Here is a 19,464-nt window from a genome sequence, read left to right as displayed (position 1 = left end):
GAGGCAGTCAAGTCACCCCATCCTGGATTCCCCTGGGTGTCTAGTTTTCAAAAATGTATAGGTTTGCTAGGTTTCCCTAGGTGCCGGCAGGGCTAGGGTTCAAAAACTACAGCTAGTCACTTTGCCAAAAAAGGGTCATTTTTCACTGCAAAATTGAGGTGTGACCACGTTGCGTTTTGTGCCGTTTCCTGTCGCGGGCACTAGGCCGACCCGCACAAGTGAGGTACCATTTTTCTCGTAGGACTTTGGGGAACGCGGGGTGGGTGGAAATTTGTGGATCCACGCAGATTCCAGAACTTTCCATCCCAGAAATGTGGGGAAAATGTGGTTTTTTTGTCATTTTTTTACGTTTGCAAGGGATTCTGGGTAACAGACCATGGTGGGAGGCAGTAAAGTCACCCCATCCTGGATTCCCCTGGGTGTCTAGTTTTCAAAAATGTATAGGTTTGCTAGGTTTCCCTAGGTGCCGGCAGGGCTAGGGTTCAAAAACTACAGCTAGTCACTTTGCCAAAAAGGGGTCATTTTTCACTGCAAAATTGAGGTGTGACCACGTTGCGTTTTGCGCCGTTTCCTGTCGCGGGCACTAGGCCGACACGCACAAGTGAGGTACCATTTTTCTCGTAGGACTTTGGGGAATGCGGGATGGGTGGAAATTTGTGGATCCACGCAGATTCCAGAACTTTCCATCCCAGAAATGTGGGGAAAATGTGTTTTTTTGTCATTTTTTTACGTTTGCAAGGGATTCTGGGTAACAGACCATGGTGGGAGGCAGTCAAGTCACCCCATCCTGGATTCCCCTGGGTGTCTAGTTTTCAAAAATGTATAGGTTTGCTAGGTTTCCCTAGGTGCCGGCAGGGCTAGGGTACAAAAACTACAGCTAGACTCTTCGCAAAAAAAGTGTAAATTTTCAGTGTGAAAATGTGGTGTGTTCAGCTTAGGTTTTGAGCCACTTCCTGTCGTGGGCACTATGCCTACCCACACAAGTGAGGTACCATTTTTATCGGGAGACTTAGGGTAGTTCAGATTTGTAAAGCAACTATTACCTATTGATTTTGGATGCATTTCTCCCTTCCAAATGAAAGACATTGTGTAAAAAAAAAAGTCATTTTGAAAAATGACCAATAATTGTCATGCTAGTATGAGTATTCCCAATTTCGAAAATGTGCAAACATGCACTGTTTCTAAACTCTGTAATTTGTTCCCATTTCAGAAATACATAGGTGTCTTTCATACCGATTTTTCCATGTATACATTTTCCCACAATAATTGCTATATACCCAGAATAAAAAAAAAAACCATTACAAAATGCTGCTCAGTTTTTTACTCTGGGTTCGTTGGGCTCTTGGTGAACCTACAAGTCCTATATATCCCCACAACCAGGAAGGTCCAGTGGATGTAACGGTACATTGCTTTCTAAGAGATGTGATAATTAGAAGAAGTTACAGGTGAAAACGTTGACTCAAAAGGCTGCTTTTTTCAACTAATTTTTAATTTTTCCTATATTTAACTGGTAGTTTCTATAAAGAAACCTTGATGGATCTACACAAATGCCCCCTTGCTGAATTCAGAATTTTGTCTACTTTTCAAAAATGTATAGCTTTCCAGGATCCATTATTGTTTTTGTACCCATTTCTACCATTAACTGGAAGGAGGTTGAAAGCACACAAAAATAGCAAAAATAGGGTATGTCCCAGAAAAATGCCAAAACTGTGTAAAAAATGTTGGTTTTCTGACAGAATTCTGTCATTCCCTAAAAGCTGGAGAAATGGTGATTTCAGCCCCACAAACCCTTTTTTTATACCATTTGCAGAGAAAAACCCAGAAGCTTTCATTTGCAGCCCGTTTTTCCCATTTTTCACAAAAAAACCAAAATGTTGCTGTATTTTGACTAATTTCTGGGAACCCTCTAGGAGAATCCACAAACCCTGGGTACCTTTAGAATCCCCAAGATGTTGGAAGAAAAGGACGCAAATTTGGCGTGGATACCTAATGTGGTGAAAAGGTTACAGGGGCCTAAGCGCGCACTACCCCAAATAGCCCAAAAAAGGCTTAGCACAGGATGGGGAAAAGGCCTAGCAGCGAAGGGGTTAAGACACTTTTACATGGTGATATGCAAATGATAAATATTGACAAACCAGATTCTACGCATTATCATTTGTGTGCTATAACGTTTTATCAGGAAGACTTTATGTATTTGCAAATTTAGTGCCCATTTCAATGGAAAACGTCTGTAAATGACAGTGCACTACCGCACAATTCTTCAGTAGAACACTTGCCACAGTGTGCTCCAAAATACATCCCTAGCTACTTACTACATCTTTACCACTTTCCTGCTGAACACACTTGCTACACTTTGTGTGAAGCTCGGATTTTTCATAATTATTTAAGCCAGTGATGTAATATTGATATCAGCACCCCCACTCTGAAAATTGTTTTCGTACCATTCGTGCAATGTTGCTGAACTATGACACTAAGTCCAGTTTTAAAACAAACCCTTGCAAATATTCCCAAACAAGACTGTGGGAGATCCTCCCAGTATTTTTTGCTGCTGCTTTTGTCCTTTACAAAGCCATTTCAACAGAGAATGTGCTCACTATATGAGATCATACACAATCATCCCACTTGTGCATAAAACTTTCATACATAAATTGAGAAATATAGATGTGGCTAAAGGCCAAAGCTGCCGACTTTGGATTGGGGAAGCCAGATTAGAGTCCTAGTCTTGGCTCCAGGCACATCACCTGATCTCCACTGCTTAAAATAAAATCAATCTGACCTATGTAATGTAATCTACTGCTCATGTAAAGTGCTTCAAAGCCCTTGGGCAGTGTGCGTGCTATATAAAACTTCAATATAAATACACATATATGTGGAGTCCAAAATGCACCACTCTGCCTTGTTTTAACACAAAAATGGATATGAGGCACGTAAGGGAATGGGTTCTGCCAATTAAATCAGCCCAGAATTTTAAAATAAGGCTGCAGTGATGTGGTAAGGGGGCACTTGACTGGTTACATGTGTGCACATGTGTGAGGGCTGTGCATGGGAGACTTCTGTTGTTCGCAGCACGGTAACAGAGGGGACTCTGCAGGATTGACTATTGACCTGGGATAGGCCTCAGAAGGTTAGTGTACACTCACAGGGAAAGTCACTGTGGTTTACAGTCTTGTCTGCAGCGACACACCATTATGCACCTATGGGAGGTCTGCCTTAGAGTGCAGATTTGCTTCCCTTTGGCCTACAGAGACCAGAAACATATCTAATTAGGGCTCAATCTGTGTGGAAAAATACATTCTTTAAGTTCCAAAAAGATCTCTGTATAGCTTATGGGTCATCCAGGAATGTAGCATTTCTCTGACTCAACTCAGGATCAGAGCCCAGGCCTTTTGTCACCCGTCTGTGCTAAGTTAGATACATTTCTTACCAGTTGCAGGAACAAAGGCCTCCCCACACAAAGAGAGCAATTAACAGTACTTGACACAGCTCCTGAGGAGAAAAGGCGTAGAAATGAAGGATCTGCATCAATCAATCAACTGTCACACTGTGCCAGGGATGGGCCTGCCCAAGCCCATCAAACAAAGGAGGGAGCTCAGACCTCTGGAGCCAACACATGAGAAGCTACCTTTGAATATTTGCTAGGAAAAGCCCTGGCAGTGATATCAGCAAGAGGTGGACCTAAGGCCACCAGAGCAGATGTTGCAAGTGACTCCTGGGTGACTCTATTTGGAAATGTCCCTGCAATATGTGCAGGAAGGTTGGGACAGGGGTGGAGAGGTGATGTGGCACCCCAGGATAGGCCAGAGGTGCCTCGCAGCTGGAAGCTCCTGTCCCAAGTTAAACGGTCTTGCACAAGGGGGAGAGCTCTCTCTTAGTTGTAATTTTCTGCTGGACTCTGGGACTAGAGGCTGCAAAATGAACAATTGGAAGGAAGAACCCCCTGATGGCCATTTGGACTAAGGACTCTGACATCAGTTGACCCCAAGACCAGTGGGGCTCTCCCTGGTCCCTTTACACCCCCTAAGGACTAGTTGGGGGAAAGCATGGGCTTCTGCGCCAAGGAAGAGAGAAGTCTCAGGGGAAAGCAATGACAAAGGCTGGTGAAGGGAGCCAGTGGAACCAGCTCCTTGCAAAGTTTGTCACCTTAGAGGCCAGGAGAGCTAAGGAACGTGCTCTAGGTGGCTAGGGATCGCCACCAGGAACAAAATGAGCCCAGAAGCATGCAACAGACCAATGGCCCAGACGTTGCCGCAAGGAACATTTTTTTTAAATCTACAGTCCTGGGAGGGGGTGTGCGTGGAGCCCCCTCTCTAAAGCCCAGAAGACCCAGGGATTCTAACCCCTGGGTCGTGCCATGAAAATGGGGCCAGGAAGAAATCAGGGAGGTCCGGTATGCACCCCCAGGACCAGAGGAGGAGGGGCCCAGGACCCCATCCGTGGGCCCCAGAAGCAAAGAGGTGCCAGGGAAGCGCTGCCTCGCTTACCACAGTAGTGGCTGGCCCACCCTGCTCCCAGTGCCTGTGTTCGGGAGGAGTGGGAGGCCGCCACAACCACCAGTGGCGTGCCCGCAGGATCGGGCAAGGCAGAAAAGACCTGACTGCTCCCACAGCAGAACAGAAGAGTGATGAGAACACGGGGAGCCGGTGGGGGCAGTGAGGGATGGGCTCCCCACCCATCATGGGCAATGCAGGGGTGCCTGGGTGGGACCGGGCACCCCCAAAGAAAAAGATGAGGCAGCATAGTGGGAAAATCAGAGAAAAGAAAGGGCAGCAGCTTTGCCCCAAGCAGCGGGAGAGCAACTCATAATATTTACTGCTCCCTAGGCAGCGCCCCATAATGCCCTTCGGGGCTCTTTGATTTTGCAACTTTTGTCCCCTTTTAGTGGTCCCAGGATGGCGAGGCCACCACCAAAGATTCACTCAAGAGTGTGGGGGAGCTGCAGGAGTGGAGCAGCCTCCCCCACAAAACTGAAACTGTAGTGACCCCAAGTCAGCAGGGACAGAAAAGGGATGACCAATCCAGGATTTCCTGCAAGTTTTAAGCATTCCTCGGGCCGAAGCATGTGCTCTACAAATAGGCCTTCTAGGGGCTAAGATTATGGCTGCAATTACTGAATGGTGGTTAACTCCTTCGACGTGCATGACGGAACGGTTCCGTCATGCACGTCGGTTGGGCTGTGCTTATGACGGAACCGTTCCGTCATGGCCCCGCCCGCGCTCAGAACCTTCAGCGTGGCGCGGAAATCCGCGCCGCGCTGAAGGGGTTAAAGAAATATACATGATGTGTAGCGTCCTCTAGGGGTGAAGTTTATGGTTACATGTTTGTGATTGAAATCTGATGCCATCTAGGGGCCAAGTATGGTCACCAACAGTGTGGCCTGAAGGTGTCTAAAATAATGTACAAATTGTGCAACACCCGCTAAGGGTGAAGTTTATGTTTACATATTTGTTAACAAAATGTGTTGCCCTCTAGGGGCTATTTTTGATATTGTGTTTTCAAAGGTTGGAAGTATTTAAAAAGCACACAGACAGATGTGAAGTTAATTCTTTTAAATGATTTATTGAAATGCGTTATTTAGATAAGACTGTGGAGAATGATTACGTATGATAATGGATATGCTTCATTATCAGTAATAAGCCCATTCATTCATAGTTATTTTTGATTATTGCATTTTCTCATACAATTATATTTTGACATGTGGTTTGTTGATCGTGAACCTTTGACCAAGTCAAGGTACTTACCCGAAGTAGTTGTATGACCCCTTCAGGAGTTCAGAGGTCATTAAATAGTGTCTTAAAAAGGTTTTTCCATCAGCCTTCTGTATATTTGTAAATTACTGCGAAGTTTTGAGTGGTATGTGTAATATGTTAGGGTCCCAGTGGAGGGCAAATGTGGACCCTTTACTTGTGCAGGCCACACACCTAATGGCCTGTTTCCTTACAAGGCATTGACCCATACTCTGATGTAGAAGGAGTTTTTCAAATTTGCTAAAATCATTGGCATCAAGGCCAAGATTTTTTAGAATCCAATTGTTTTATTCAATCAATGTTATTCATCAAAAGTTGTCAACTCAGCCCAGTCAGCGTGTTTCGTCCAAAAGGACATCATCAGGGCTCTATATCAAATTTGGGCTAGAAACTATAGGTGATCTGTTCCCGGGGGACCACGCCTTCGTCCGTACCGAAGACCCACACTTCACTACGACCACATTTGCAGATCACTTTGCATTGACTTGTATACAAAGTGACCTCAGAGGAGTAGTTCCCACGTACCCGCTGGAACCAGTAGGTTTTGAACCACTCGCGTCAATATTCACAGATAATAGCAGAGAGCACATTACTTCCAGACTATATAAAACTTGCCTTGCGTTATTACCACAACAAGACACTAAAGTCGTGGATTCTTTGGTTGTGGACATAGGACAACCACTCACAGATGAGGTCTGGAAGGGGTGTTGTAAGCAGACCAAGATGGTTTCCTGTAATCACAGGCACAAGCTACTACATTTTAAAATTCTCAGAAGAGCCTACACCACACCGCAACAGATGGTTCAGATCAACAGCACCACATTCACACATTGTCCTAAATGCAATTTACATGCCGCACCCTTTCTCCACATGATTTGGTCCTGCAATATATTTACCGCTTATTGGCAGGGAGTGTATGACTCACTACAACAGATGGTGGGGACACAGGTACCAGTTACCCCATTGATAGTCCTGATGGGATATGTAGAATCCATGCCTAAAACCATGCGTAGATTCACAGTAATGGCCATGCTAATGGCAAAAAGAGAAATAGCATTTCGCTGGGGCACTAGACAAAAAACAACTGTCCAGGGTTCGGCTAAAAAGTATGTCGTACTGTGACACTACCAGTGAATTGTATGCAGAGGTACAGCAGCCCACTTCTCGTCCCAAAGACATATGGCAGCCTCTTCGGGAGTATCTGCGCACAGAGTACATCAGTCAGCCAGGAACAACAAGAAACAAACCAGACCGCACAGGTGGAGGGAGAGCACATTGAGACCAGAGAGCCTGAAGCGCACGCTCCTCTCCGTGCAGACCCTAGAAAGGGAGCAGGTGCACACAAGTGCAGTAATAGGACACCATGCAACGCACGTCAGAGATTACCGAATTTTTAAAGGACGAACCTTACCTTCTTGGTTACTTATGCCTTGTGATGCCTGCAATGTATTATTTTTCAAAGTGACGGGAACTGTGGCTGTACATTTACATATTGCACATTTATGTATGTTGTTAATAAAAATGACAACTAAAGTAAAAAAAAAAAAAAAGATTAAAAAAAATCAGGGCTCTATATTTACGATTTGAGTCAGCATACTCTATTCATCCTCCAATTTAGTCTGTCCGGGAGCAGCATACTCTATGGCAATGTGTGGCTTCCTGTTCCCTTGGTATTCGTGCTTCAAGTCTCCACATCCAGTCCGGTCTGGCCTCCCAACTGCTGCTCATCTTGTGTCCATCCTATTCAATGAATACTGCCCTGGGGCAGTAGGACCACAGAAAGTAGAGCATGTAGGTGTGCTAACATAATTTGTCTTGACAATAAATCAGTGCGCCCTTGCTTTGAACCCTCACTGTCAGTGTGTGCATCTTTGGATTCTTTATTATTATGGTAAGCACACTAGGGAAATGTAAGCAGGGACTGCAGTACTGAAATTGGTTCCAGTATAAAATTATGTGCACACGTTTGCAAAGTGTACCAATATGAGGCTACGCATAATGCTCTCAGAATGCCCTCTGATTTGATGTAAATATTTGCAGGAGCTTGAAAGCAAGATTGATGATTCTTTGCTTTCAAAATGAAACGTTTACAAAAAAATTTAACTAGGAATAAAATGTTTTGCTAAACTACTGCAACATTTTTGCCATAATTTTGTTGAAGCATCATTTAGTAAAATGTGTTGATACATGCTAGTATTTCCAAAAATATTCATAATGGAAAATCAGTGCAACCAGTTTCAACAAGATTATGGGAAACATGAATATAAACAAGCATTGGCAAATCCAATAGGTCTGACATTCGTGGTCAGCCTTTTAGTTTTTGTCAATATATATCGTCTTTTAACTTGGTTATAGTTAAACTTTAATGGTCCTGGAGCTGCCTGGTCCTCACCCTTATAACAAACATTGGCAAAAATATTTTTTGGTCTTAAAATGCACCCACTGCCACAGTAGTCCCGGATATTGGAAAAAACTACTTTGTGCGTCAATATCGTCCTTGTGAAATAGCGGAATGTTTCACTCGCAGTGAAGCTAGCCGATAGAGAGAGAATTTTAATAAAACACAAAATGTCTTCTTTGACGCCGGACCTAATTATGAACCCAAGTCTTAAAGAAAGTCACAAAATGGCACCATTGTATATGTCCTTGCATTAGTGCAGATTTACGGCTTTTGTGAATTTACAGAAATAGGCCAGGAAATGGTTCTCTTAGAAAATATATGTGAACTACATTTTGCCAAAATCAAATATGCATGTTTAGATTTGCTCATGCGAAAATCTGCTTAACACTTACAAATTCACTTCTCCTTAAACTTATTTTTTTCACAACCCTGGAATAGGTTTTACTTCTGCCCTTGTCAAGAATAAATTTATAACCTTTCTCAGTATGAGAAATGAGTAGAGAAGAGCTGGTGAAAACCCCTAAAACATGCAAGTTAGTAGGTTTGCACAGACTCAAAAGGGCATTCCAACCCTAAAACCATTGCTAACTGCTGCCTCCCCAATATGTAAATCTGAGGGAAGGTACCAAAATCTGTGAATTGCTAGTATTCAAACATCAGGTCTGGCAAAGTCAGAGAGGCTTTCAGAGCTCCTTAAGGAGATTGCTGCCATACTTGTTCACCATACTACCTGGCACCAAAGGGACAAGTAGGTTTGTTTACAGGACAAGTATGTTTATGAAGCAACCTGTCCCATGGCCAAGTAGATATTATATTAAATTCCACACCCCTAAACTTGCCAGAAATTTTCATGGACTCATTTTGTAATCCCTGGGGCACGGTTTAATCGCAGCGTGCAGGTCATTATTAGTTTTTTTTTACTGATCACAACTTTCAGACATCTGAAGTAGTGAAGCAAGAGTGGTCAAGCTCAGATGTTCAATCTTTTCACATTTCTACAGATTTCATACAATTTCACAAAACATCCTCTGATCCAGGATAGCTTACATAAATTCTCAATTGTTAACTGAATTTATGAAAAATACATCGCCAACTTTAACAGAATGTTCGAAGTGCTTAATTAAGAAAAAGGTAGATGACAGGATAAAACAGGGGAAAATATTGACATACGGTGTGGGTATTCCGAATGACGAACGTATGAGACTTGCACTACTTCCTGATGCTTGTGCATCCTACATCCGAACAATACTGCACGTTTTACTTTTATGTCACACCTCCTTGAGGAGTAAAATGGGATAAATCGGAATGCTCAGAATGAACCAGGTGTGCAACACTGTTGGCAGAGAGCAAGGAGCCCTTCTCTACAGGAATAGTGGCCAGCTATGTTTTACATTTTTGACAAATCTGGTTAACTGACTTTTATCCTGTATGCTGTCTAGACTACTAGAAAGCTGATAATCAGAGATGAAATAATAAGAAGCATTCCCTTTCAGGATAAGGGGGATTTTAATAAAGGTCAATTATTAGACCATCTAGTGGCATCTGAGAGGGGTAGCCTACAGTCAGGATGTATGCTAAACCAGATTCTTAATATATTTTATTTAAGGTTTCTCAACCCTGTTAATATTATATTACTATCATTTTATTATCACAGTACAAACTATATTTAATTTGTATAGTAAAATTTTTATATGAAATAAATGTTGTGTTTTGATGAACAAATTAACCTTATGAAAAAATGAGAGAGACAAAGCTTCACACATTATTCACGTTCGAAGGTGACCGCCACATTCTAAATTTTCTCAAGGATTGGGCGCGATTTGAAATTTCTCATCCTTGCCCTGGAGAAATACTGTTGCACAAAATTGTAAGCATTTTATTCTCTAATGTACCTAACTAACATTATGCGCCCAACATCAAATTAAAGAGACCAATACTTAAAGCTACAGGCATCACATGGTGCGTTAATTTTACCACTTGTAAGCAGTAACGAGAATCAATTTCTATAAATCACAAAACAACTAAAAACTACCATGATGGATTCTTTTTAATTAAACATTTCTGGTCAATTAGTATATAGTGATAAAAGGTGTTTTATTTTCTAACATGTCGTTCTCAAGTGATTTTATGGTTGTATTTAGTCAGGCATACTAATTGACTAAGACTGATTTAATAACATTATATATTCAAGTTGACGTTTTCAAATGCTGGCCATTGATCTATGCATGACAAACATCCATCAGGCACATGAGCGAGTCTACACAAACCGCATTGTGGTGGAATGTGTGAGGAAGGCTACAGCGGTTCTAAAATCAAGTAGATAGGTGGTGAATGATGAGAATGTAAAAAGTGGGATTTGGAGTTACTGTCACAGACATAGGTTGTGCAGGGAGGTGCTGCTAACATCAAGTGAATAAAAGGCCTGAAAGAAATCCACTGCATGGATTTAGAATTATTCTTTCTAAATTACAATATTGGACTTCCTTCTTGCACTGTCAAATTTGCCAAAAATAACTCGTGATCGTGTCGCACTGTCAAACTTGCCAAAAATAACTCGTGATCATGTCACATTTCAGTAAAGAAAGGGCTTTTTTTAATGTCTGCTTTAGTACTACCTACCTTGGAACATCGATAGTCACTTGGTTTTCAGGAAAGTGAATAGCCCAAGGTTATTTCAGCAGTAAAGATGAAAGGTTTACATTATTTGGAGTTACATAGGAACTATGAACATTCCGTGTGGTAGTATGTATGACTTTAATAAAATCATATCATGTGGAAGAGTGCCAAATTAGTCCTACATAATCATAAAACAGTCATATAGCACATCCAAATAATAAACTTAAGGCTTCCTCTTACCCATTCACTTCTCACTCACACTGCTTATATCCAATCATGTGAAAATCATACATTATCTATCCTCTTATCCTATCACACTAAATATCACAATGTCAACCGTAGGACGGAGCCGCTACACATTATTCTGATTAAAACACAGAATATACACCTACACAAGCTTATCTTTAGGGGTGGGCGGAACTTGCAGTTACCTAAAAACCCAGCGAGATTCAGCGGAGTTCCGCAAGCGGCAGAATTGGGTACAGCACGCTGTTCACGCTAATTTTTAGCGCCAGGAGCTTGTCCCGCGCTATACAATGAACGCAAATGGCAACACACAGCGAGCAAGAGGGCGCTGCTTCTTTCTAACGCTCGAATAGACTTTCTATTCAAGCTGCAGCTTTCTCAACACTAGCGACAGCTTTCTCAATGCGAGCAGCAGCAACCTGCTGTGGCCGGCCACAGTGAGAAATCTTACCGGGAGGCGATGTAGCGCTCTATTTTCCTACTCGCGCTCTCCAATTTAACGACGGCAAGCCACGCGCGATAAAAAAAACTCCGCCATGTGGCAGTTGTCTGAGTTTTTCCAGAACTCTGTGCTCGGAGCGGGCAAAACTCCGCCGGAGGAGCAGAGTTTACCGCCCACCCCTACTTATCTTCCAATCAAAGGACAGACTCACATGGTTATATCAGATGGCAGCATTTACAAGTTTTTTTAATCTACTCACAAGAAGTGGAGCTGCTCATTTGCCAATTTATTCAGAGAAGATGGCTCATTCACACATAGTCCTATTGAGTACTGGGTCCCATTCTATACTTGTCCAATTCATAAAAGTCTAATCACGTCCTAATTTTTTCCAATCAAAATACTACATTACTATATTATCGAGCTACGTGAAGCTCGATCATACAACCAGCAGTGAACTGCTTTTAGTAAGTTGTGTAAGGAACGCAGACGCATAGTCCCTCTTTTCAAATAAATGAATGCAGTTGCAAACGGAAGTCAATATTGTGTGTGAATAAAAACTAACGCACACTCACCTGTCCATTTCACTGCTAGTTGGCCGGGCTACCTTGATTCCAGATGACCCCAGTCCATAGCTCTCCTGACTCCCAGATCCATGGCCCGTGGTATCAATCACCATAGCCGTCACCTCCTCAGCACTGCTCCCATCTTCTCCAGATGGCTGGTTTTCCACTCCAAGCCACTCCTCCATGTTCTCACTCTTGATTCTCATCCCATCAACTACTTGCACATCGTCCTCACTCCGCCCACTGCGATCAGCTGCCCCCGTCTCAACATACCACTGACCTACCCTGTTAAAGCGCAGGATTGGCTCACGACTCTCTGCGTCCGAACTCTGTTCAATTATTTGAGGGCTGGTGGACTCGTCAGGGGGGCTCAGCTCCCGGAGGTCCAGCACTGTGCTCACCTGACCATGCCGGCTGCCACGTGGGGTGCTGTGACGTGGGCTCAAGCTCTGGCTCACTCGGTGAGAATCAGGCAGTCGCTCTGTGGGTTTTTGGTGACCAAGGTCTTGCTCTGTGTCCTCAGTGCTAATTTTGAAGTGGATGCCCTCCAGAATCTGCGTGCATTTGTCAATGACATGCTGCATCTGCAGGAAACTGGCAGCAGTCAGATAACTGATGATGTCCGCCAGCTGCAGGCAGATCCGGCCCGTGTAACAGAATGAGAGGAGACGTTCAAACACGGTGGGGTTCTTGATGACAGAGAGGGAGACAGCGCTCATCTCGTTTAAAGACATGTGGTCACGGAAGTAGGGCGAGCTGGCCGCAAGCACCACCTTGTGTGCACGAAACGATTGCCCCTGTACATTCACCACAATGTCACACAGACGTCCCTGCATCCGCAGTTGATTTAAGTGGCTCAGAACCGAATTGCTGAATTCGGGAATCTCCAGCTGAATGTTCCCACTCTTCTCCATGGCGACGCCAGTTTCAGGCTCAGAACCCTAAGGGAATATGAGCAAAAGAGAGAAATTTTAAACAAACATCATCCAGTTACTCGGGGAATAACAGCTAAAAACTTCTTGTAGGATACAGTTCCAACGGGCTGTAAAACACAATGATAATAGGGTTAGAGTGAATTTATTTCAATGGCTCAAAATTATGCAAGGTGGTTGATGGCATTTAATAGCAACACCTTGCTTCGCAGCCTCTGACAGACTGCCAAGGCTCACCTGAGACTTGACACCTTGTCATTTCTTATTTTCATTCTGCCATATTCTCATGGAGAACTGGCATACATCTGTACTTTGAGATAATAGTTCCACATGCCAAAAAAAACACACCTCTAAGTAAAGACCTGAATCGATGGGTGGAAAACAAACTGCAAACCGAAGTAAGCACACCAAAACAAGGACCAAATGATATGACAACTCAGTATTGATTTGGTTACAATAACTGTGCATTTCTGAAAGTTCACGTTTCATCAACTTGCCTTTTGCACCCTGCTGCACCCTTTCACGCATCAGCTCCAAACATTCAACAGCTTGGGCCAGGTTTCCCTTCACCACACTGCCTAGAGAAGTCCATTCTGCCATGGTGTTTAAATAATCATTCATGAATTTGTCTTTTTTTCTGGAAAGCAAAAGCATCTCACTTATCAAACTCCTGCCTTGTGTCTCTGAAAACCACTTGTCACAAACCTTAACCAATCGCTAGTATCTGCAATAGTCACCTCATCCTTATTTTACTGCCTGTAAAAAATCCAGCCTATGACAAAAGGGTTCTATTTTGCAGCCACGTCACCTTCCGTAACAATTTATTTTTTTAAAGCGCTTCTTGGAATGAGGCATCCAATTGCTTAATAGCAATCCTGGAAGAGGCTAAAATCTTCAATATTCATCTAATGTTTCAAACCGAAGGATGCTCTCTAACAAGCAGTCGGTGCACTATTCAGCTCCTGGCCTGATTACGGGGACGTCACTTCTCATGGGCCTCCTTAGGATCCAGCTCAGTGCTCGAAGCAGACCCACATGCAGCAGCAAAGTTAATATCTTGCATCAAGAAACAGGGCACATAATCCCAGTATTAGCTTTAATGATTTTTTTTAATATATATTTGAAGAGCACATGGTTACCCGCTAGCGTGTTCTAGCACTGAACGCGGTAACTTAGGTTTCCAGCAATTTTTAAGAGGAGAGTGGGATAACTGATGTGTAGGGCCCTTGATATTTATAGCCAATGACATATGCAAAAACTTAAACAGTGATAGCTTAGTGACAGGGAGCCAAGGAAGTGTGGCGAGATTGCTAGATATGGTTAATTGATGAGGAAGGTTCAAGAGTAGGTGGACAAATTGCACCTGGTAAATTAAAAACTTTACTTTCCATTTCACTTTGCAGACCCATACAACAAATGCACATAGTACGAACCACATATTTGGCCATGTGGGAAACTAGTAGAAAGGCCAGGCTTTTGCAAATGCCCCAAATCAACAACCAGCAGATCATGTTTTACTGACAATGACAAGGGAGAAAGCTGCCAAAGAAATACTGATGGCCAAAAACATAAGGTGAGTAAATGAATGTTTTAAGGAAGGTCAATTCGTTACTAATGAATAATGTATTGACAGAGAATCTGGTTCACTATATCACACTTTCCTGTACTACCGACTATATGCATCAACCAAGTCTGCATTCTCATCCTTCATGTGTTAACAACTCACCTTTGTCCCGTTGCAAAGCACGATTACATCAAACAACTTGAAACATTCAGTGCACAGGCTATAGTTAATGTTTACTGAGAACTGTGTTGGTGATATGTCCAGTCCCAGAGCAGTTGCACCAAGACTTTAACTTCCCAACTGATTATTACCCATAGCTCTACTGCTGAAGATAGACTGAATTCCATAAACTAGAGACACATACATTCCTATATCATTTCCATTATACTCCAAGGAAGCTCAGTAAGACAGATCCAAATATTGCCCCATGTGTTGCCACTGCTAAGAACTAATGACTGACTTTATTCATCGAGCTTAGTATTGACCCAACATACAAGAGTTCTGGAAATCCATCTTTGGGACTCTTAGCAATACAACTAAATTGCCAGCCCAACGGCCCAGCTTCTGATCAGGCAGAGACACAGAGTAAACCATTATATCCATCTGGGATGATCTAAAACTCAGAGTGGACAAGAATAGAGTAGCTGCCTTGTTGCTTCCGATTTATCAGCTACATTTGACACTGTCCGCTATCTCATGCTACTACAAAGGTTTCACTATCTCGGAGTCCATGAAAATGCTCTAAAATGGATTGTTTCTTATTTTACAGACAGGCAAAGTGTTATTTACCTACCACCACAAACACTGTGGTGTCCCTCAGGGGTCTATCATATCCCCCTATTATTAAACATCTAACTAACCCTGATAACAAATCTGATTAAATCATTCAACTTCACCTATAACAACTGTGCAGATGACACCAAAATCATTTTAAAAATAAATAACCGGGAAGACCTCTACAATTCAAAACGTAATGACTGCCTTTGTGACAAACATTCGGTGATGAATAACCATCTAAACACTCAATACCACAAAGTCAGAGATTATGACCTGTGGACAATGGCCAAAATACTAGCCTATCACCATATGGCCTAAGGAACTTTAGGCCCTACCAATTACATCAAGAGAAGTTAGAAACCTTGGGGTACCCCTGGATTCAGACCAATCCTTGATACTGCATGTTAATGTCATAAAAAGCGCTTTCTATCCAATAAAAACACTACATTGCATCTTCCCATACCCTTTACACCAAGATAAACAGCAAGCCATCCTCACACTCATAATCTCCAAGCCTGACTATGCCAACAGCCTTTAACATGGCACCCCACATTCATTATATGCAAAATACAATTCAACCAAAAGGCTTCTTCTCAGCTTTAACCCAAAAAATACACAGGACTCCAGTCCTGCAATCCCTTCACTGGCTACCTATGGCTAGAAGGGCAATGTTCAAGGCACTTCTGTATTGTACACTGAGCATCCCAAGGAGAATGACCTACAAGTTAAATTCAAGCAATACAAACAAAACAGAACGCTGCGCTCCAGGCTTGTACCACTTCTCATCATACCATCTTACCATAAGAAATCTGTAGGATGCACTTTTCTCAGTAAAAGCCGACAAGCTCTGGAAATCACTACCAGCCAGCCCTGGATACATCCAGGAGCATATACACTTAAAAAAACAATTGAAAAGATGGCAATTTCTAAGTTTACTACACCACCCCAAATCCCAGCAAAAGCACCTAGAAAGACAGCACAACCTTCAGCTTACAACCCACACATTGTAAACAATCCAACCAGCAAATTTCTTTAGATCTGCAGGTAAGCTAAGAAGGGCTGGCCTATGGTTCGCTGGGGAATGAAATACTTATGTAATTTCATGTGTAACATTTATGGCCCACAATATTACCAAGACCATTATACTCAGCGGTCAGCAGCCAACCGTAACTTACACCTCCTACACTCACATAAGACACATCTGCTAAGAGGGTTGTCGATCACCAGTAGTGTACAGCTTAAAAAAAAAAAAAAAAAAAAACGACATTGCAAATGAACAGACATGGAATAACTGAAGAGATTTGTCACACACTGCTGTATAATTTGGAGAACTTTATTCCAGTCCACCTCTGCAGGTTCCAAATATCTATACATTCTAACCACTTCTTTACATCTCACAATGACACTCGGATATGGGATGATAGCAAAAATCCCCCCCCCCCCCCATATAAACGATGCAATACAATACTTCTAAAATGGTTGCCTTGTAGGATACGTTGGTAAAATTCCTAAATGGGTTAGAAGACTGGCTGCAATGCTCTTTCCAAACATAGACTTGCAATACCATGGATGCACGCCCCTGTTCCTTCATTGCAGCAATGGCTGATCGATTCAACCCGTTGATATGATGTAGCAAATAAATACTCACACACACTATCCATTAACAATTTTAGGATCCTCTAAGACCGTATCTATCCAAAAGAGTAACTTTGCCTTCTGTAGATATGAGCTCTAATTATTGTGTTCCAATACTCGTGATAAATAAAGTTTCAAAACCTTTAGGCGGACAGCAGCATTCTGCATGATCTTTAGTAAACAGGCAGATTAAGATAAAAGTGCAGGCGTGAACTATTGATGGACTGTAATACCGCAAAGGGACAAGGGAAGCAACGACCGTTTTTCTCAGCATTTTCAGACAGAAGATATAGATGATCGACACCTTATTTAATCGAGGAGCCGAAGTCAAAGATAAAACACAGGGTCCCACAAGAAAAGGAAAAGTGCCTTAGTTTGGTGACCATCAACATTCGGACTACGTAGAACTACCGGCCAACACTAAGCCTTCCTTCTTACCGGAGTGGAGTTCAAAGAATGTACAGTATATCTACTGCCCCCTCACCCCAACCACTGAATGTATGTCGCTGCAAGTCATTAAAATACTCTGCGGCCAACTGCGTTCCATGCCTCCTCATCCCCCTTTAGGGTAGGACAAGGTGTGGGGTATACCCCAGCAGCTCGTACAACGCGTGGTTTTGTCACCTCATGGGTCCTGTTACTCTATAATATCAATACTGACCACATTAGTGAGTTTATGCGGAGGGCGTACGCCTTCCACTGCTGTCACACACTTTACAGGACCAAGAGCCCAGGAACCCTACGCGACTGGCGGCATTGGGACGACCGCAAGGCTCATGTTGTGGTTTGCCTGCTGTCACACCTTTTAATGGACCATGGGTCTCTGAATTTTGGGGAAAGGTACTAGGACCATGTCAGCAGGAGGTAGGGGGTTCCTGCTGTCATCACACACGACTACAGTTCCCAGAATACACTGGCGCCAAAGGTACCAGGTCCCTGGGGCATTTATGGGGTCCTCTCCTGCTGTCACCCTAGGGTCTATGTCAGGTCCCTCCCCTTGCCCTACCGCTAGTGACGTCACATCCGGCCTCGCATTACCCCCGCCTTACACCCGGTTTTGCTGCCCCCTACCTGTAGGGTCTCGGCGGACGGGCCAGCGCCGGAAAACACCGTGCCGGAAGTGGAAGGTCCACTCTCCCCCCTCCCCCCTGACCAGCATCCCGGAAGCAGACGGCCCCTCCGATACTGTCTATGTGTCCCCCCGCCCCTGTGGCAGCAGCGACGCCATCTTCGTTAAGAGCCAAGTTGCCAAGTCTGAGAACAAAAACAAGCACCATTCCCTTTGAAAAGAAGTTTGAAAAAAGCGCAAGCTCCACCAAAAGAAGCCTAAAACAAGCCCAGCCCTCAAAATCACGAAGAATGTTATATAACTGGAAACTCAATTAAAAAAAGATATACTGTTTCTTTAGCATGCATTAATAACGCATGCGCTTTATTCTTTACAGATAGAATATATTGAGTGGTATGCAGAAAGCCACGAAACTAATAACAGCAGCACATAATATGTATTTACTCACATACTAATCTGAGAAAGAGGTCGGCGAGCCACCGAAAGCGCGAGTCAGATGGGTGCTCTGGCTTAGCTCGAGGTCCTGTTGGACCCGCAGGGTCAAAACGAGCAGTGCTTTCGTCTGGCTTCTGACTGCCCCCCAAGCTCTAACGCCAAGTGGTAGGAATTAAATACAAAACATGAAACTTTGTGAATTCATACATGCCAACATGTAACTGAAACAAGGGAGAAAAAAACAAGCATTTGCAATAGGTCTCGTATTTATAAGAGTTTGAGCTATTGGCATTGTAAAATTACAATGCTTTTTATTTATGTTTTGGTTTTAAAACAAATAAAAGGCATTGTCATTTACAATGTCAGTAGCATAAACTCGCATAAAAGCAGTGTGTGGAGTGCAGCAGTGTGTGGCGTGCAGCAGTGTGCGGCGTGCAGCAGTGTGTGGCGTGCAGCAGTGTGAGGCATGCAGGAGTGTGAGGCGTGCAGCAGTGTGCGGCGTGCAGCAGTGTGAGGCGTGCAGCAGTGTGCGGCGTGCAGCAGTGTGCGGCGTGCAGCAGTGTGTGGCGTGCAGCAGTGGGCGGCGTGCAGCAGTGTGTGGCGTGCAACAGTGTTTCGTGTAGCAGTGTGAGGCATGCAGCACTGTGTGTCGTGCAGCGGCGTGCAGCAGTGTGCGGCGTGCAGCAGTGTCGTGCAGCATGCAGCAGTGAGTAATGCAGCAGTGTGCAGCAGTGTGTGGCGTGCAGCAGTGTGCGGCGTGCAGCAGTGTGTGCCGTGCAGCAGTGTGTGGCGTGCAGCGGTGTGTGGTGTGCAGCAGTGTGTGGCGTGCAGCAGTGTGTGGCGTGCAGCAGTATGTGGCGTGCAGCAGTGTGCTTTGTGCAGCAGTGTGCTTTGTGCAGCAGTGTGTGGCGTGCAGCGGCATGCAGCAGTGTGTGGCGTGCAGCAGTGTGCGGCATGCAGCAGTGTGCGGCGTGCAGCAGTGTGAGGCGTGCAGCAGTGTGAGGCGTGCAGCAGTGTGTGCCGTGCAGCACTGTGTGGCG

General features: G+C 43.8%; 1 protein-coding gene across 2 annotated transcripts in view; it reads right to left on the bottom strand.

Moving 5' to 3' along the window:
* The window catches only part of ZBTB37 (zinc finger and BTB domain containing 37), a 133,994-nt gene extending 115,769 nt beyond the window's left edge, over positions 1 to 18,225 (bottom strand). The window contains exons 1-2 of one of the 2 annotated variants that reach the window (XM_085601588.1): positions 17,992 to 18,225; positions 12,022 to 12,953 (exon numbers count right to left, since the gene is read on the bottom strand). In XM_085601588.1, coding sequence (XP_085457714.1) covers positions 12,022 to 12,926 — 905 coding nt within the window. In that variant the 5' untranslated portion in view covers positions 12,927 to 12,953; positions 17,992 to 18,225. Of the gene's footprint in view, positions 1 to 12,021; positions 12,954 to 17,722; positions 17,871 to 17,991 lie in introns of those variants that run through there. The other variant, XM_085601589.1, reaches the window with a different exon arrangement.
* Between the last annotated feature and the right edge of the window lie 1,239 nt (positions 18,226 to 19,464).

The sequence above is a fragment of the Triturus cristatus genome, chromosome 4_2 (genome assembly GCF_964204655.1).
Source record: "Triturus cristatus chromosome 4_2, aTriCri1.1, whole genome shotgun sequence".
NCBI lineage: Eukaryota > Metazoa > Chordata > Amphibia > Caudata > Salamandridae > Triturus > Triturus cristatus.
The sequence above is the reverse complement of the archived record's forward strand: the minus strand, read 5'-3'. Positions and strand labels throughout refer to the sequence as shown.